This window comes from Pleurodeles waltl, chromosome 7 (genome assembly GCF_031143425.1).
Source record: "Pleurodeles waltl isolate 20211129_DDA chromosome 7, aPleWal1.hap1.20221129, whole genome shotgun sequence".
Classification (NCBI taxonomy): Eukaryota; Metazoa; Chordata; class Amphibia; order Caudata; family Salamandridae; genus Pleurodeles; species Pleurodeles waltl.
The window spans coordinates 854,062,907-854,081,537 of NC_090446.1; the positions used below are offsets into that span (position 1 = coordinate 854,062,907).

Genomic DNA, 18,631 nt, shown 5'->3' on the forward strand with positions numbered 1-18,631 from the left:
TTATTTTCACTGACAGACCAAGGTAGTTTGCCAGTGTTGCCATCCTGTGCCCTACACCTTTCCAGGCTTAATTGTATCATTCATCACAATTCCCAAGTCATGAAACTCCTCAGGAAAGGGCCCAGTTTACCATTCTCTCATTTAATATATGCAGGAACCTCTGACTTTCAAGCTATGTTTTTTTGTCCTGAGGCTTTTCTTCCTGCTCAATCCTGGCATAAAAGACCTGTTAGGATACCTCTTAGCACCTACTATCTAGAGCCTACTCACAAAAGAGGAAATCTTCCAATTTTCCACATATTGTCTGACCAGATGTCCACAAAACAAATGTACATTTTTACTGACCTGTACTGGACTGAACAATTCCGGATGCAACTGTTTGCCCGAGGAGGTCATATTGGTTCAAGCGAGAGCCATCTTCGGCCACCACCACAGACTGTGCAGGATCTCTTGTCCACTCGTAAATGACTTCTGCCCGGGTGTATGCATCTAATTTAGAAAAATAAGAAAAGTGCTAGTTTGTTTATTTATTTAGTTGGCGAATTTACAAGAATTCATCAACACATACAAAAAAAACATTTAAACAAAATCACAGAATGATATATTCATTAAGTGGATTAAAAGCAATAAAAACATTAGTAAAATGTATAAAAACAATACATGCAGTCACTGTATGCCATTATTATGCAATCTATCTCATGCTTTCTCATGCAGCTAGAGGCACAGATAATTAACAGGGCAGGTTTTTGATTCTTACATCTTACAAACCAGGCTGCTCTCAAAAAGCTAGACATAGAAAACACTACTTTTGGATGTGTATCAGCTTGACAAATTTGCAAGGCTTCCTTATAATGTCTAGACCCCATATGTAGGCAGAGTGGTTTAATCCACTTTGCTCGAGCAATTTTATATGTGGGACAAAAGAAAATAATATTCTGAGCATCTCCACACAAATCATTACACACTGGACATGTGTCCTTGTTAAGAGGGAAGTTGGACCTGATGCTCCTGAACTAGGCCAGTGGAATGGTGTCTAGCCTTAGCTGTATGTAGACTTTTCTTTGAAGTGGGACCTGCAGAAAATCGAGATACTCTTCAAAGGTAAACTCCATTTTTCAGCCAGAAAAGTATTAATCAAAGATCTATGACATTGCTCTCCACATTGCATCCTCTAAATATATTGCCAAAAGGATATTTTCTTCACATCGGTATTGTAAGGCATTTACATTCTTAACATTACATTAGTGCTGTGCCTCTGGTTAATAACTTGGCGCTCATTTGATGCAATGAAATATGATTTCCGTAGAGGTGGTTAGGTGTTAATTAGTGATGGAGAGAGAAGGGTGTGATTTTGAGTTCTGTATGAAGTGAGATATTATAGTCTTGCGACCAACGAGTAACATTCTCCCAATAGTTGATAGATAATTGTCATTGCAGGAGATGCATGTGCTTGGAGATCCATCTGCTACCTAAGGGTCCCCATTATTGGGAGGCTTGTGTTTCTTTGTATTTCTGTAATGGCAGGATTAATAAAAATCATTGCAATCAGCTGCAGAAGAACACATAATGATAATAAAAGCAAAACGGAGCATTTCATTAATTGCAGTAAAACCTTCGGTGTAGAGAGAAACATAAAAAGGACTACATAAAAGGTGGGGTAAAAGGAAGAAAATTCTGTCAGTAGCTGCCAAGGTCAAAAGTGCAACAAAGTCAAAGTGCCATAGTGCTGCCTTCCTGCTAAAGATGGAATACTGCCAAAATCTCCACAGTACCTGGCAGTTCTGTGTTCCAAAGTCAGCTCAATGATTATTTGAGTTAGGTCAAGAGCATAAAAGCATGTTGCTTGAATGTCGTTGGACTATTAGAGTGCAGTGCATTTGATGTATGGTGTGTTGTTGGCTGGTAAAAACAGCAGATAATGGGAATCAAGCATGCAAAAGGGATCGCATTTCTGCTCCGTTCTGAATTCTTACATGTTTTGCTGTGCTATGTTTAATCAGTAAAATTGCTGTTAAGAGGAATTTTGCAAATAATGCCATGTGTTGAGGAGTCACGCCCCCTTCAGGCAAAATAAGATTGCTTGGCAGCAAGACCTGATGCCATTGGTGTTAAAGATATTGCAAAGATAAATTCTGAGCCAAGATAATAAGACTGGACAAATGCAGAATATGTGTAGGAAGCCTTCCTGAGGGTATGAGCAGAGTCTTCATCTGTTGGAATTTGAAGATTGGAGCCATTTAGGAACAGCGTCAAGTGAGGGGGGAAGCCCAAGTCTGGCGTGGAAAACTATTATTTTTATGCACTTATTTAGATGGGCGACTATGTACGGCTGTGCAGTTGGAGTCTTATATGTATTGATAGACATCCATGTATTAGCACCGCTTTCTTGCCATATCAGTGATCTTAATGTATTTGACTTTGCTCCCTCAATAGCGAGGCATATTTAAGAAAAGTGCCCTCTTGTGCCAGTACTTGATCCTGGAGGTCAAATTCTTCTCTGATGTGTGCTGGAGACATGCTTTGTGGTAGTAGAAAGAGAAGACAGAAGATTTTGCCTTGTGCTGTTTTTTTTTAAGAAGCTTACAAACTTGTGCAGAAACATTTACAGACCATTTGTTAATGTGGAAAGGTACTTTGCCCTGACTGCCGTAAGCAGCGATTGCTAGGTAGGACTATGCAGTTTAGTTGCCAGGACCTATAGAGCTGCTATTTGAGATGCCTTTGATAACGCGTCCTTCTATGCCAATTTATACACATTAGGACTCGTTTTAGGCCGATGAATCTTTTGACCCAGTGGTGAGACACCGTAAGACGAGGTAACTGATCAATATGTCAAGCAATACATCAATAATATTATCAACATATATCACCACAATATATTTCAGATTAGACATTGGTTAAAACTGTCGGCGCAACCATGACCTTTCAGTCATGAATAACCACACCTTTCTTGAAGTTTTGTGAATTTTATTCCCTATTGATTACAATCTAACATAAACATAACATGTGTATTTGTAAAGCGCACGTTCACCCGCAGGCATCTTGGCGCTGAATAACAGATGTTTATTGTTACCCAACTCAATGGTACTCATTTTATCGACCTCAGAATTTTGGATGAAAGGCTGAGTGAACCTGCCGGGATTTGAACCTGTGACCATGAGGTCAAACACAGGGCCCTATAGTGGACGCATTAGTCCACTAAGCCACCAGACCCGACAATCTAACAGCAGATGTATTAATCTCAAAACCAAAAAGCAAAGGAGCATAGTCACGATATGACAACTGTGATAAGATTTTGACAATGTAAAGATCAGAACCATTAAGACACTAACGTAAGAGATACACAAGTCAGAATGCATAGAACATCATATAAGCCCAGTTCAGCATAGTACAATGTCAGTCATGTAGGTTTGTCAGTCAAGGTGAATATCGAATCTAACCACTAATTAGCATCAGCATGTTGGACTTCATGCAAAAACAATTTAGAACACTGATTTGGAAAACATCTAACTAAGGTCATCTAATCAAAAATACAGCAGTTGGTACCTAGAAAGGAAAAGCATTTGGACAAATTACATGAGCAACTGTCATAATTACCCTCCTCGGTATGAGTCAGCATACAGGTTCAGACTTCGTCTTCAGGACATCAGTTGGATCGTCGTCAGTCTATCTAGTCTAAGGACAGGGGACACTTCCCTCATAATGAAGATAGTGTAATGGGGCGACTAAGGGTGAAGATGGTTTATTAAGTCTCAAGTCACCAAACAGAGTGACAAAGTTTCTGGATGCAATCAATATCATTCCCTGCCTAGCTCTCTCGAGTCTCCTGTGTCATGAGTTTTTATCCCTTTTTCGTGATACCTTCCCCCAAACTTCTATTGGATAGTCATTACACCCCACTATCTGTAACCTAACAAATTATACATTAAGTAGTGCACTTGTCATTTCATGATAATTCATAACATTTTGATTGGTCTTCATAATTGACGTTTTCGTAGGTGGCACATCCGGGGTTACTTCATTCTCTGGCACATTCTGCGGGTCAAAAGTTCTCTTTTCCGTGGTAGAATGTCCTTGAAAGTTTCCATATTTGTTGAAAAGCGTATAAACTTATACTAAAGCAGCTAGCATGCGGATGAGAAAAACTAGCATTGTTACATAAAACGAAGAAGAGAACACATGCTGGGTCATGGCCCTTTTGCAAGTCAGCACACTGGAGAAACAGAAAAAATATGCTTTAATATGAGAGCTACACAACTAATTCTTCGGCTCACGCTAACTTAAGGCTTATGGATTCTAATAAATGTAATCTTCGTACGTGTTAACATATTCAATTAATCACAATACAAGTAATCATTTCTTATAGTTGATATTAGTATATGCATACGATACTTCTCCACGTTTAAAATACGTTTCAATGAATAATATTATTAATGCAGCATTGTTAAGTATAAGCATTTCACATCTAAAATAGGTAATGTTTAGATTACGCACTCTCAGTCCCTCCTCTGATGACGCTCATCATCACACAAATCTTTCTTCGGTCTAGTTTTTCACCTTGCGCATGATGCGCATTTCAACATCCTGCCCTTTATGAGAACTTTCCCATATTTCATTGAACATTTTCTCTCTTTCACTTTCTTCATTTCGTCTGGCTCTTTTAGTCCAATTTCTTTTTACTTTGTCATTGATTTTACATGCCCCCCATAATCCTAATAGACAAACCAAAACAATTAATAGACCCATCAAAATTTTTGCAAGTACCCCATTCCAAATATTGGTAAACCAGCTTCCAACTCGGGCAATTCCCTTTCCAAATTTCTCCCAAACACCAAGTTCTTTCAGATCCTTCAAATCTGTACTATCTCTAGTAAGGTTAGTAAACATGCTTCTAATTTTCTTACTGTTATCTGGAATAAATGAGCAACAATGACGCTCATTAAGCATTTTGCAGACACCTCCACTCTTTGCTAAAAGAATGCCTAAAGCAGGTCGATTTTGAAGAGTCATAGCTCTTTCTGCAGCAAGTTCAGTATCCATCAGGAGTATGGCTCCTGTAAAATTTGTCAACATGTTATCCACTATAGTAGACAACTTTTGAATTTTCATAGAATTCAAGATAACCCCTACTGATGGGATTATGGCTCCAAAAATATCACCAATGACAGCCGCCACTGATTCTTGTTTTCGTCTAGAATGTTGCAATTCAGACGTCTTAGGTATTTGTTTCAAGTCATCAATTTGGTATATCTTTGGGAATACTATCCCCAAATAACATGTTCCATACCATCCCTTAGGGAGACGGTAATAAGCATTTAGCCCACAGATGTAATAGATTCCTGGAATTGCTGGATCTTGTCCATTCAACATGAAGGTCCATTTGCTCTGAAACAGAAACACATGGCTACACTCACTCGTACCCACAAACAAATTGTCTTGATCCAATTTTGGCCTATATACACAAAGCCTACCTATATGTAATGCATCTATAGCTAATTTGCCTTGCGTTTTGATTGCAGTATAAGCATAATCATTTGCATAGGTAAGTTTTTCTAATCCTTTCTCTAACCTTTCTTTTAATATTTTGCGTCTATCATCTGTGTGATCTAGGAAGCTCTTTTCTACGGGCGACAGTAAGCAAGTCAAATTGTTGCGATGTGCATAAGCAGTTCCAAATGTAAGTGTTGGCTCAAAGAATCCTCTAACTATTTTTATATCATGCTCTTTGGCTAGTTTATTCAAGAATTCAATCACAGGCACAAAGGAAAACACAACATCCAAATTCGAATAAAAGTATTGCACATGCTCTTTATTATAGAATCTTGTTAGTAGCAAGCTGCAACTAATTCCATAAGTAAGAGGGAGGCTATGATAAGTAACTCCCTACTGCACAGACGAAGGAATTTTAGTACATACATAACAATCCTTTGCATCCATTGTTTCCACATACTCATTTAGTAAGCGATAGAAGACATTAGTAGATAGTTCTCCCTTTGCATTAGTCCCTTCATGCATATGCCTTGCATCCTGCTCAAATCTCTCCCATGGTGTTAATTTAGAAGTAGTTTCAGGTTTTAAAGTTGCGTTAATAGTTTCTTTCTCTCTCCATGGCATTCCCACAATCACTCCCACAACCATTACTGCACACACAACACCTATTATAAGACCTAACCAACCACACAACTTACTTCTCTTGCTACCATTTCTATTGTAAGCCATGTTTGTATAGAATCAGTATAGCAGATCAACAATCAACTTGAGGATAAACTCTTTTTTTTTTTTTTTTTTTTCTGCGTATATTACAGCGTCTTCACTCACTCCAGGACCCTTTTCGTCAATTCAGGTTAGCAGCTTGTCGTAATCATGTTTCTTTAAAAGTCAAGTCCAGTTTAGTGTCACTTCCAGTAGTTTTCTGGTGTTTCTTTCTTTTTAGTTTTCAAAATTTTCAAACTTAGCCAAGTCTTCCTTGAGTTTTGTTCAAGTACCATAATACTGGCCTGGTACTTCTTGATCAAAACAGAATGCTAGGAATTCTTGTTGCCATTCAGATGTTGTAGCATATGCCCATTCAGGACCTGTATATCTTCTGTTCGCGATTCTTTTTCTCTTTAATCTTTGTTCACCTTGTTGTTCCCATTCACTCAGATCATCTGCTTGTGAGGTATCACTCTCTTCTATTATGGTGTCATACGATACCTCTCTTATTTTAGGATGTGATTTGTCTGGCCAATTATCAACTCTATGTGTCTTTTCTCGACGTTTCCCTTCAGGACGTTGGACAGCACCCTCCTCTTGTGATATGGTGTTTTCTCTTGACGGACCTGCAACTGGTTCGGGAGATTCTGACACGTTTTGATTTGTATCTACAGTTTCTCCTTCTCTTTCTTCTTATGGTTCTATATTGGGTTCAGATTCTAACCCGTATTCGTCTACTTCTGGGAGAACCTCTCCTTGTCTTGGTTCTCCTGCTGCTTCTACTGAGATAGGCACTCTGTCACCTCTCCCGAACTCATTGATAGCTTGAGGGACAAGGCTGTTCTCAGTGGGCTCTCCGGTAGTCTCAGTTCCTTCTCGATTATTTTCTGACTCTGAGACTTCTCTTCCTGAAGTTGCTGTACCGGAAACTTCAAGTTCCTCTTCAACAGGACACGTTACCTTTTTTGTGTGACTGGCATGTATCCAGTTGGGAACCCTGGCACACTTCACAGCAGTGGTGGTCGTCAATATTACTTGATACGGTCCTTTCCAACGTGGCTCTAAACATGACTTTCTTACGTGCTTCTTGACAACCACCCAATCTCCAGCTTGCAGAGAGTGACCTGGATCGCCAATTGGTGGCAACGTGTTAGCTTCCACCTGGTGAGAAAAAGAGCGAATCACGTCAGCCAAACCTTTGCAGTAATCCAACACCATATCATCTTTAATATTCACTAGTGCATTTGCAGGTACTGCTGGTAATCTCATTTCTCTGCCCATGAGGATTTCATGGGGGGACAGTCCCGTTTTCTTGTCTGGGGTATTTCTCATAGACATCAGTACTAGAGGTAAGGCATCTGGCCATTTCATGTTTGTTGCTGCACACATTTTTGCCATTCTTGATTTCAGAGTACCATTCATCTGCTCAACTAGTCCTGATGCTTCAGGGCGGTAGCTACAATGCAGCTTTTGGTCAATGTTGAGTGCAGCACACAGGAGTTTAATCACCTCATTGTCAAAGTGTCTTCCCCTATCTGATTCTTTAGAAACCGGAAACCCGAATCTTGTTATCAGTTCCTTAAGTAGTAGTTTTGCAACTGTAAGACTGTCATTCCTACGTGTGGGATATGCCTCAATCCAATGACTGAAAACACACACAATCACCATCACGTACTTCAATCCTCCACAAACAGGCATCTCAATAAAATCCATTTGCATTTTGTTGAATGGACCTCCAGCTCTCCCAATGTGGCTCAAAGTTACCACAGTTCCTTTTCCAGCATTCATCTGTTGACAGATTAAGCACCTGTGGCAAGTGATTTCTGCGGCATACCTGAATTTTGGATTGAACCAATCAATTTTAAAGGACCTGATCATGGCATCCCTTCCTAGATGTGCCTGCCCATGGTATAGCCGGGCAAACTGTGACAAAAGGCTATTTGGCAAAACCAATTTTCCCTCTTCTGAAACCCATAAGTCATCAGCTCTTTGTACACATTGCATTCTTTGCCAAGAGCGTTTCTCCTCTTTGCTCGCACGACCTTGTAATGTTTTCAGTTCATCTAAGGTGTCAACCACTCGTAATGCCATATTTAAATGTGTGTTGTTTTCAGATTGTGGTAACAATTCCCATTGTTCCTTAAACGATATACAGTTCAATGCACAAAATCTTGCGACTTGATCTGCATAGCCGTTTCCCATAGACACAAAATCTTGTGACCTGATATGAGCACTGCACTTCACCACGGCAATTTCTTGAGGTAACTGGATCGCATGCAACAAATCTCTCATTTGTTCACCGTTTTTCACAGGAGAACCAGAGGAAGTCATAAAACCTCTCTGTGACCAAAGTTGGCCGAAATCATGCACAATTCCGAATCCGTATCTGCTATCAGTATAGATGGTGACTTTCAAATTTACAGCTGCGTGGCATGCCTTAGTAAGGGCGATTAATTCTGCCACTTGTGCAGAGAACATTCTCTCAAGCCAGGAGGCTTTGACAATGCCAGTTATGGTACATACCGCGTAACCGGCTCTCAATGTTCCTGCTGAATCTCTTAGACAGGACCCATCAACAAACATAATGCAATCATTTTCTTTTAGTTGAGTGTCCTGAATATCGGGACGAGGCTTGGTGCACAACTCAGTCACCTCAAGACAATCATGTTCAAATTCTTCCCCATCTTTGATTTCAACATTTTCATTAGGAAGTAAAGTTGCCGGGTTCAGTACAGTGCATCTTTTAAGAGTGACATTCGGCGACCCCAGTATGATCGTCTCATATCTAGTGAGACGTGCATTTGTCATGTGTTGTGTCTTAGTTCGTGTCAAGAGAATTTCAACTGAATGTGGAACCATTACTGTCAGAGGGTATCCCATAACTATGCCTTCACATTGTAAAAGGCTCTGACCAACTGCTGAAAATTCCCGCAAACAACCCGGTAAAGCTGCTGCGACAGGGTTCAAAGTAGCTGAAAAATATGCTACAGGGCGATTTGCATCTCCGTGGACCTGTGTTAAGACAGACAAAGAACAAGCATCACGTTCATGACAAAACAACAGAAAAGGTTTTTCGTAGTCTGGCATTTCCAATGCTGGTGCCCTGCACATGCATTCTTTTAATTCTACGAATGACTCAAGCTCCTCTTTTGACAAAGTTATAGTGTATGGCTCATCCTTGACTTCCTTTCCTGTCAGTTTTATTAACGGTTTTGAGATGATTGAGAAGTTGGGTATCCACTGACGACAGTAGCCCACCATTCCCAAAAACATCCTGACATCTCTTTTTGTTGTTGGAGAATTCATCTGCAAAACAGCTGTTATTCTCTCCTTGGATATTCTTCTGGATGCTTTCTCAATCAAATGTCCCAAGTATTTTACTTCTTTCTGACAATATTGTAACTTTCTGGGCGACACCTTGTGTCCATTCTTTCCCAGATGATTCAGTAATGCAATGGTGTCGTATTTACAACTGTCTCTGGTTTTGGATGCAATTAGCAAATCGTCGATGTACTGCACAAGAGTTGAATTAAAAGGCAGCACAAGAGGTTCCAAATCCTTTTTCAGTATCTGATTGAAGATGGATGGTGACTCTGAGAACCCCTGAGGAATTCTGCACCAACTGTACACTTTATCCAGGAATTTGAAACTGAACAAAAATTGGCTATCCTCATGAAGAGGTATTGAAAAGAAAGCTTGCGATAGGTCTACTACGATAAACCATTCAGCATCACAGGGAACCTGAAACATTATTACCGCTGGATTGGGTACCACAGGACAACATTTTATCACAATTTCATTTATTTTTCGCAAGTCTTGCACAATTCGAACTTTTCCACAGGGCTTCTTTAAACCCATGATGGGTGAGTTACATGGACTGCTCAAGACTTCTTTCAGAACTCCTTGTCTGAGAAAATCTGCAATTATTTGTGACACCTCAATGAGAACATCTTGGGTCATGTGATATTGTGATACTTGTAGGAACACTGCATTTGGTTTGATCTGAACTTTGACTGGTTCTACTCCTTTTATTAATCCCACTTCCTTTCCGGTCAAATCCCACACTTTCTCTGTCACTGTTCCCTGCAATTCAACAGGTAAGTCAATCAATGTATGCATTGGGAATAAAATAATCAAAGGATATACTTCATTTGTTCCCGCTTCTTCCTCTACAAATTGACTCTCATCTCCCTCATCGTCACTGTGTGTCTGTACCTCAATTCCATCATTGGAACAGGTAATCGAACATTTTGTCTTACACAGTAAGTCCCTTCCTAGTAAGGATACTGGAATTGAATCGCATACAAAAAAATCTATGCAGCCCTTGGAAGTTGCCAATTTCAACTTGCACCGGATCAGTAATCGGGTTAGTCAGGTATTGATTTGCTACTACAACCACTCGTAGAGTACGCCCTGAGAGAGGTAATCTTGGGACTTCTGCACTTCGAACTGTAGAGCGTGTAGCTCATGTGTCGACCAAAAATGAAACCTTATAGCCCATTACTTTTCCCTCTACGTATGGGCCTCTCTGATCCACCTCTAGGGATGCTGCAAGCCTGCACTCTTCACTGTCTGAGCTGTCATCTGACCAATCCTCATTCATGCCATTTTCACCTCGTAATGGGAACTGTTGTACAGTGTTATTTTGATTTGTTACCTGACCTGTGACCTGCTGAGGAAGCATCACCTGTTGCTGTCCCATTGGAGCCATTGGTAATTGCATTTGCTGTCTAGGCACCATAGGAATCTGCTGTTGCACTGGTTGCATTTGTATTGACTGAAAACGCGGCATTTGCATCTGCTGCATGGGCTGTACCCCTTGAATTTGTACCAAATTATTCTGAGAATTCGGGTTTTGATGTCTCATCTTTGGACCTCGTGAATTCTGTAAGGTACCAACATTTGTGCATTGCTGAACTGCACCATCCTGCACCATATTCAGACATTCTCGTTTCCAATGCCCCACGCCCCCGCACGCGTGACATGGTGACATCTTTTTCACTCCTTGAACGTCATTTTGAATAAGAACATTATTCATGTCCGAACCGCGGTTCACAAACCCTCGGCCTCGGCCTCTCGGCTGTGCCTGAAACACACCATTCATTTCGGTTGTTGTTGTTGTTGTATCATCTGCTGAATTCCATTTCCCTGTATTCCAGCCTGTGCAGCCCTTATCTGCATCACCATCACTTTTCCTTTAACTTTTTCTGCTTCAACTCGATCTCACCACTACAGTACTTTGTATACTGCAATACCTCATCAATCGGTTTAGCTTGCCAACAAATCAAATGATTCTTAATCATTTGACTGACCTCCGGTCTCAATCCTTTAACAAATCTAAACACAAGGTGGTTCATGTCCTTTGGTTCAATTGTCTCAGTACCACTGTAATGTTGGTAACGCTTTCAACAATCTCTCGTAATAAGCATGTATTGACTCTTTAACCTCTTGAGAGGTCCGGTCGATTTTCGGCGACACCTTCTGTTTCAAAAACTCAATCACTTTATGATAATATTTCATCACCTCTTCTGAGGGTGCTCCGGTCACCTTATCTCTTGCCGGCTCCTTCGTCGGCCAATCTACCCCTCTCTTGCACTCGAGCCACAAGTCAGGCGGAACAATGATCTCAAACAAAGTATTCAAGTCTTCCCAGAGACATTTTGCAAGTTTCACAAACCTGTCTGTTTGTTGATACCACTCGATCGGCTTCTCCCTTACCCTAGGATAATCATTTGTAAAAGATAGAATGTCTCCTCTAGTCCATGGCACATGTACTAAAACACCACCAGCTGTCTCTCTCATAGGTAATATTTTTACCAAATCCAAATCAGGTGAGGTCCTAGCTTGATTAGACCCTGGACTATCACTCTTTCCCTTATCTCTTTTCTTTGCCCACCTGCCTTCCCACTTTTCCAATGCACCCCAAATCTGTGCACTTTGCAGCAGTTCTCTCAAATGTGCTTTCATGCCTGCAGATCTCATGTGTTCAAAATCTTTTGAATCAAAATCTAATCTGTAACTTCTTTTCAAATGTTTAGTGTTTCCGATATCAATATTATATTTGTCTGCTAAGTTTGCCAATCTCTGATGTACTTTGCCTACCTCCTTGGTAATTTTGGGACAAAGGTATCTTAATTCTGGTTCTGTGTATGATTCCAATCTATTTACTCCCATTGTCCCTTCTACTAACTCAGCAGCTTCTGCCCCTAGTCGTACAAGGTTCAGGTATTCGTCTTGTTTCTCTTTCTCGGGTTCAACTGTGGTCACTGTAGTCTTTTGCGAAGTATAGGTTTTCTCTAACCATTCGTTTAACTGTTGTACCGTAAATCCCTGCAGTGAAATGTTCCCTGCATGTATCATTGGAGAATGCGAAGTATTTGTACTCATGGTTTGGGGAGTTAGAACTCCCACACCTGCTTGACGCATTGCTTCGAGAGGTGCCCCCACTGGACTAAGGTCCATTAAGGGTCTCTGTGGCTCATTTACTTGTTCTCCAGGGGCCATTATCTGTGGAGTTCCCATAGGCCCTCCTCTTATCGCTTCTTGAGTCATCACTCCCTGATCACACACCCCTGCTTTACCTTGTGCATACAATGGTACGGGGGGACCAACAGTAATAGGTAATGATATAGCGGCAGGTGTCTGTCCCGGACCCAGACTTCTTGGAGCCTCCACTCCATAGGTCTGTTCCAATGTACCTGGAACCGGTACTAATGGCGGTCCTGCTACAGGATTATACCCTGGTATCAACTGTGGTGGTTGGGACATTAATTTCGGAGTCGATTCAATCTGTATCAACTTTGGCTTTGTGTATATTGGGTCTGGCGGCACAATCAAATTCGTGGTAGTTTCAAGCACCGGGACATCAGGATAGATTCTCTTTATCTGTGGTGGAGGTTGTAACTGTATCGGCATGTCGGGTGCAGTGGGTACACTGACACCATTCTGTACAAAGCTGTATCGCTAGTCTGTACCGTATCAGTAACTCCCTTTTCCTGCGTCTGGTTCCCAGGATCTAAGCTAGTGCTGGGAGCGCTGTCGCTCACCGCATACGTTGGCGGACGATCATGTAACAATCTATCCATAAATTCCTCATCGTCTGAATCATCGTCCTCTTCCCAGGATCTTTTATTTTCTTTAGATTTGCCCGAGTCTTTTTCAGTTTTACAGGAGGCTTTCTTTCCCTGTGTTTCTTCTCCCTGAGTTATTGCTGGGAATAACTTCAACCCATCTACAATTCCCCTTCTCCACATTTTGCTCTCGTTGTCCCACCTGGCCTCTGCATAGGATTTTTCTGCCCTTCTCAGTCGTCTCTGAAACCTTTCTTGTCTATGTTTAAGAGCCATTAAGTCCCAAATCGCTAAAGCCTCATATTGTGCCAGTCTTGGAGGTGGCTTTTGTGTACTTAACATCCACCTCAGATTTTCTAGTACCTTTGGATTGAACGTCCCATGTTCTGGGAACGCTAAACACCCTTCTTTCTCTGTTAATTTGCGCCACTGCTTCATCCATAAACAAGGCGCAACACCTTTCTCTTCCATAACCGTATAAGCTGGTGTTCCCTCAGGTGGTGTAGGTTCCCCATCAGTTGCTACAATATATACATCTCCCTTTAGAGCGCTCTTGAATGCTTTAACATTTTTGCGATTCTCTTATTTTATATTTGATAAAAAATGGATTAGTTCCCAGGACACTATTCACCCGCCCTTTCTCAATCTATTGCCTCTCACGGACGGCAGCCAATCCGTGCGCGACCCTTCTCAACATCCGACCTATCTCAGCGCGGCACCACTGATGTCACACTCACACACACAGCAGCTGACAAATTCTTGCGGCTTGTCCGCTCCTCACTGACCCTTACAACTCACACAAACTAAGGCAAATTATTGCGAGCACCTTAAAATGACAACACAAATCTGTCGGTTTACTACAGGAAGGGTAACACATTCGCTTCAGAACTTTACAGAGATTTCACTTGAAGCCTCGGCCACTACTCTCTCCTTATCAGTTCCCGCATGCGCAAGCAGAATTCGACCCGCAAATTCTACTCTCGACTTGTCAATGACTCCTTCTAGTGCACTTTAGAATTTGTCAAATCTCCATCGAAGGTTTCATACATGCATTATAACTCAAACTCGATTTGTCAACCACGCCCGATTGACCTATTAAACCGCACAGATTACAACATGGACCACATTTATCTTCATACTCCGGAGTCTTAGACCTTGACAGGTCCGTACACAACAACCAACCACGTGGATAATTTTGAGCAACAAGCGCTACATTCACATGAAGTACGCTGACTTCCCTACTCTCATACGGTGGAGTACGCCTACTCCTTCTAAACAACACTTAATTTGGCCTAATTCACACAGATTTTCACAAACACCTGCAAATTGCATAAGCTTTAGGCAGGCGCAAAAGACCCTAACCACACATATTATTGCGCCAAGAACATTCCCAACTCATTTAGGCAGGCTCTGAGATCCCAGGAAAGCCATGGCAAGCTTAGAAACCCATCATACCTCCGAATTGCATTATCACCGAAAAACAAATAAAACAATGAATCTCCGTCTTAGGGCCCCCAAGGGCCTAACCGTCGCTCTGCTACCAGAACTGATAACTCGTCCTTCTATGCCAATTTATACACATTAGGACTCGTTTTAAGCCGATGAATCTTTTGACCCAGTGGTGAGACACCGTAAGACGAGGTAACTGATCAATATGTCAAGCAATACATCAATAATATTATCAACATATATCACCACAATATATTTCAGTTTAGACATTGGTTAAAACTGTTGGCGCAACCATGACCTTTCAGTCATGAATAACCACACCTTTGTTGAAGTTTTGTGAATTTTATTCCCTATTGATTACAATCTAACAGCAGATGTATTAATCTCAAAACCAAGAAGCAAAGGAGCATAGTCACGATATGACAACTGTGATAAGATTTTGACAATGTAAAGATCAGAACCATTAAGACACTAACGTAAGAGATACACAAGTCAGAATGCATAGAACATCATATAAGCCCAGTTCAGCATAGTACAATGTCAGTCATGTCCATTTGTCAGTCAAGGTGAATATCTAATCTAACCACTAATTAGCATCAGCATGTTGGACTTCATGCAAAAACAATTTAGAACACTGATTTGGAAAACATCTAACTAAGGTCTTCTAATCAAAAATACAGCAGTTGGTACCTAGAAAGGAAAAGCAATTGGACAAATTACAAGAGCAACTGTCATAATTACCCTCCTCAGTATGAGTCAGCATACAGGTTCAGACTTCGTCTTCAGGACATCAGTTGGATCGTCGTCAGTCTATCTAGTCTAAGGACAGGGGACACTTCCCTCATAATGAAGAAAGTGTAATGGGGCGACTAAGGGTGAGGATGGTTTATTAAGTCTCAAGTCACCAAACAGAGTGACAAAGTTTCTGGATGCAATCAATATCATTCCCCCCCTAGCTCTCTTGAGTCTCCTGTGTCATGAGTTTTTATCCCTTTTTCGTGATACCTTCCCCCAAACTTCTATTGGATAGTCATTACACCCCACTATCTGTAACCTATCAAATTATACATTAAGTAACGCACTTGTCATTTAATGATAATTCATAACATTTTGATTGGTCTTCATAATTGACGTTTTCGTAGGTGGCACATCCGGGGTTACTTCATTCTCTGGCACATTCTTCGGGTCAAAAGTTCTCTTTTCCGTGGTAAAATGTCCTTGAAAGTTTCCATATTTGTTGCAAAGCGTATCAACTTATACTAAAGCAGCTAGCATGCGGATGAGAAAAACTAGCATTGTTACATAAAACGAAGAAGAGAACAAATGCTGGGTCATGGCCCTTTTGCAAGTCAGCACACTGGAGAAACAGAAAAAATATGCTTTAATATGAGAGCTACACAACTAATTCTTCGGCTCACGCTAACTTAAGGCTTCTGGATTCTAATAAATGTAATCTTCGTACGTGTTAACATATTCAATTAATCACAATACAAGTAATCATTTCTTATAGTTGATATTAGTATATGCATACGATAATTCTCCACGTTTAAAATACGTTTCAATGAATAATATTATTAATGCAGCATTGTTAAGTATAAGCATTTCACATCTAAAATAGGTAATGTTTAGATTACGCTCTCTCACCATCCTTGCTTTCAAAGTGTTTAAATGCGGACGTGGGACCAGCAATCCTGCAGAGAGATGCCGAGGTATTTACAGTTACCACTTCTGCCCACCAGACTTCTATCACAATGCCATTGCTTTTTCTTGATTGCTTGTTTACCAAAAATCACAACCTCAGTTTTCTCAAGATTAACAGATAACTTGTTGGATAGACAGTATTGGTGGAGGGAGTTTAGCAGGTTTTGTAAGCCTATGACAGAGAGGTTAAGTAGGACAATATCATCTGCACATAGTAATGAGGTTGACCCAACCTTGGAGTATGAGACCTAGTAGAGTCCAATTGTGAGCACAAGTCTGAAAGATATAAGTTAAATAAGGTTGAGGCCAGCACACTTCCTTGTTTAATACCTCTGTCTGTCACAATTTTAGATCTTGCCATCTTGTTACTGCTAATTGTGACCCTACTCCAGTTCTCCAAATATAAAAAAATGTATTCCTCTTAATACGTTTGACAGGATATTCCAGGCCACTAACTTTCTCCACAGGCGGTGTCTGTCAACCGAGTCAAATGCTTTGGTGAGATCAACAAAAGGAAGAATATAATGATAATTTTTTCCCTGTGTAATTTTCCACTAGAATGTCTACGGCTGACAGGTTGTCAGTGGTGCTCGATGTTGGGAAGAAGCCAGTTTGATTTAGTACGATTAGTTTTAAGTTTCTGGTGCAGGCTTCCAGGTCCTCTAGTAATTGACCCATGAATATTTTTGCATTGATATCAAGCAATGCAATCATACGATAGCTATTTGGCTTCTCATAAAGACCCTACTTATAGATGGGATATATGATAGCTCCTTCCATGAGTCTGGAACTTTGCTGTTTTGAGGCAGGAGTTGCGGATTTTACCTAGTTCCCTATTCCAGAATGCTTCAACATTTATAAATACTGCTGCAGGAAGGCCATGTGGGCCAGGGGCAATGCTGCTTCTGCAGAACTGTAGTCTCACTTCGATCTTTCCTTCTGTGAAACTTAAGCAGGGGTTTTGCTGAGTTTATATGAAGGTGGCTCCTCTACATTGTTATTCTGGTACAAATTATAGATATGCTTTACCCATTATACCTCAGTTACTGCGTTTCCTAGGGCTCCAATCGACCTTCACTCGAGTTGGTTAATAATGGACCATAACGGCTTGCTGTTTTTTACCTTACATTCCTCTACGATTTAAACCCACTCCTAGTTCGCATAGGGCTGCTTGGCTTCTCATATTGCATTCTCATACTCCTTTCTTATATCCAGAAAGGTTATGATGTGGGCACTTTCAGCATGTTGGAGCTTTAGGTTCCTGTCTGCTTTGTTGAGTAGCTGCCTCTGTTGCTTTAAGGCTTGGGTATATCAATCACTTTTCATGGACAGGGACTGCCGTTGTTGAGGGCCCAGCTATTGTCTCAGCATAGTCTCCCAGTTAGAGATCACATCCGGGTTTTCCTCTTGCACTGTTGATAACCTAACTTTCCATGTCTCGTAGTTTTTCATAGATAATTTCGACTATAATTTCAGCGGCTCTCCTTTTCATGTGGTGCTTTGTCAAGCTTTTTTCTTGATTGATTATTGCTTGGTCAGACCACTGGTTCTCATTTGTTGACATTATACTGTGTTTTAATTGTTCCATTACTTGCTTTAATTATGCTACCATTGAGGGCATAATTCCCGGCAATTCTGTGAGTTTGTCCACAAGTGGGATGCATTGATATGCCTGGATCGTTGTTCCAGAATCTGCCTCCATCTGAGCCTGTGGTCTCTTAATGAGTGAGTTTAGATTGTCCAGTTTGGTATTTAGTGCCATTGTGACAGTTACCAGTGTTTGCAAAATTTTAATTTGAATATCATGTTTATCTGTGTTTAGATTTGTGGCATTGGTTATGGCAACTAAGGTTTTGTTTAGGGCCTCCCATCCCATCACAGGCAGTGATTCTGCTGTGCCGGCTGACCCCCTGATTTGAGTTGTTCCTAATGTTTTTTCTGGACTTGGAGGAGACTGATTAGTGCTTTTTTCTAGAGAGGCAAGTTTGATATTACATTTCGACAGACACAGCTCCTACTCTTTGATATATTCATCCTCTAGTACCTCTTGAGAGCAAGAGTCTTCTCAACAGATCTTATCCAATTATTTTGCTTGAACTTCTTGAACTCCTGTGTCAGTTATCCAGCTTCTGATTTGGGATCTGGTTATATCCATAAGAACCTCTTCCCCACGATTTTGTGATGACAATCAGAGACAGCAGAGGGCCCCATTTGGG

General features: G+C 40.9%; 1 protein-coding gene across 1 annotated transcript in view; it reads right to left on the reverse strand.

Moving 5' to 3' along the window:
• GABRA1 (gamma-aminobutyric acid type A receptor subunit alpha1) overlaps window positions 1-18,631 on the reverse strand; it is a 514,965-nt gene that overhangs the window by 80,217 nt on the left and 416,117 nt on the right. The window contains exon 7 of the mRNA XM_069199368.1: window positions 346-489. Coding sequence (XP_069055469.1) covers window positions 346-489 — 144 coding nt within the window. The remainder of the gene's footprint in view (window positions 1-345; window positions 490-18,631) is intronic.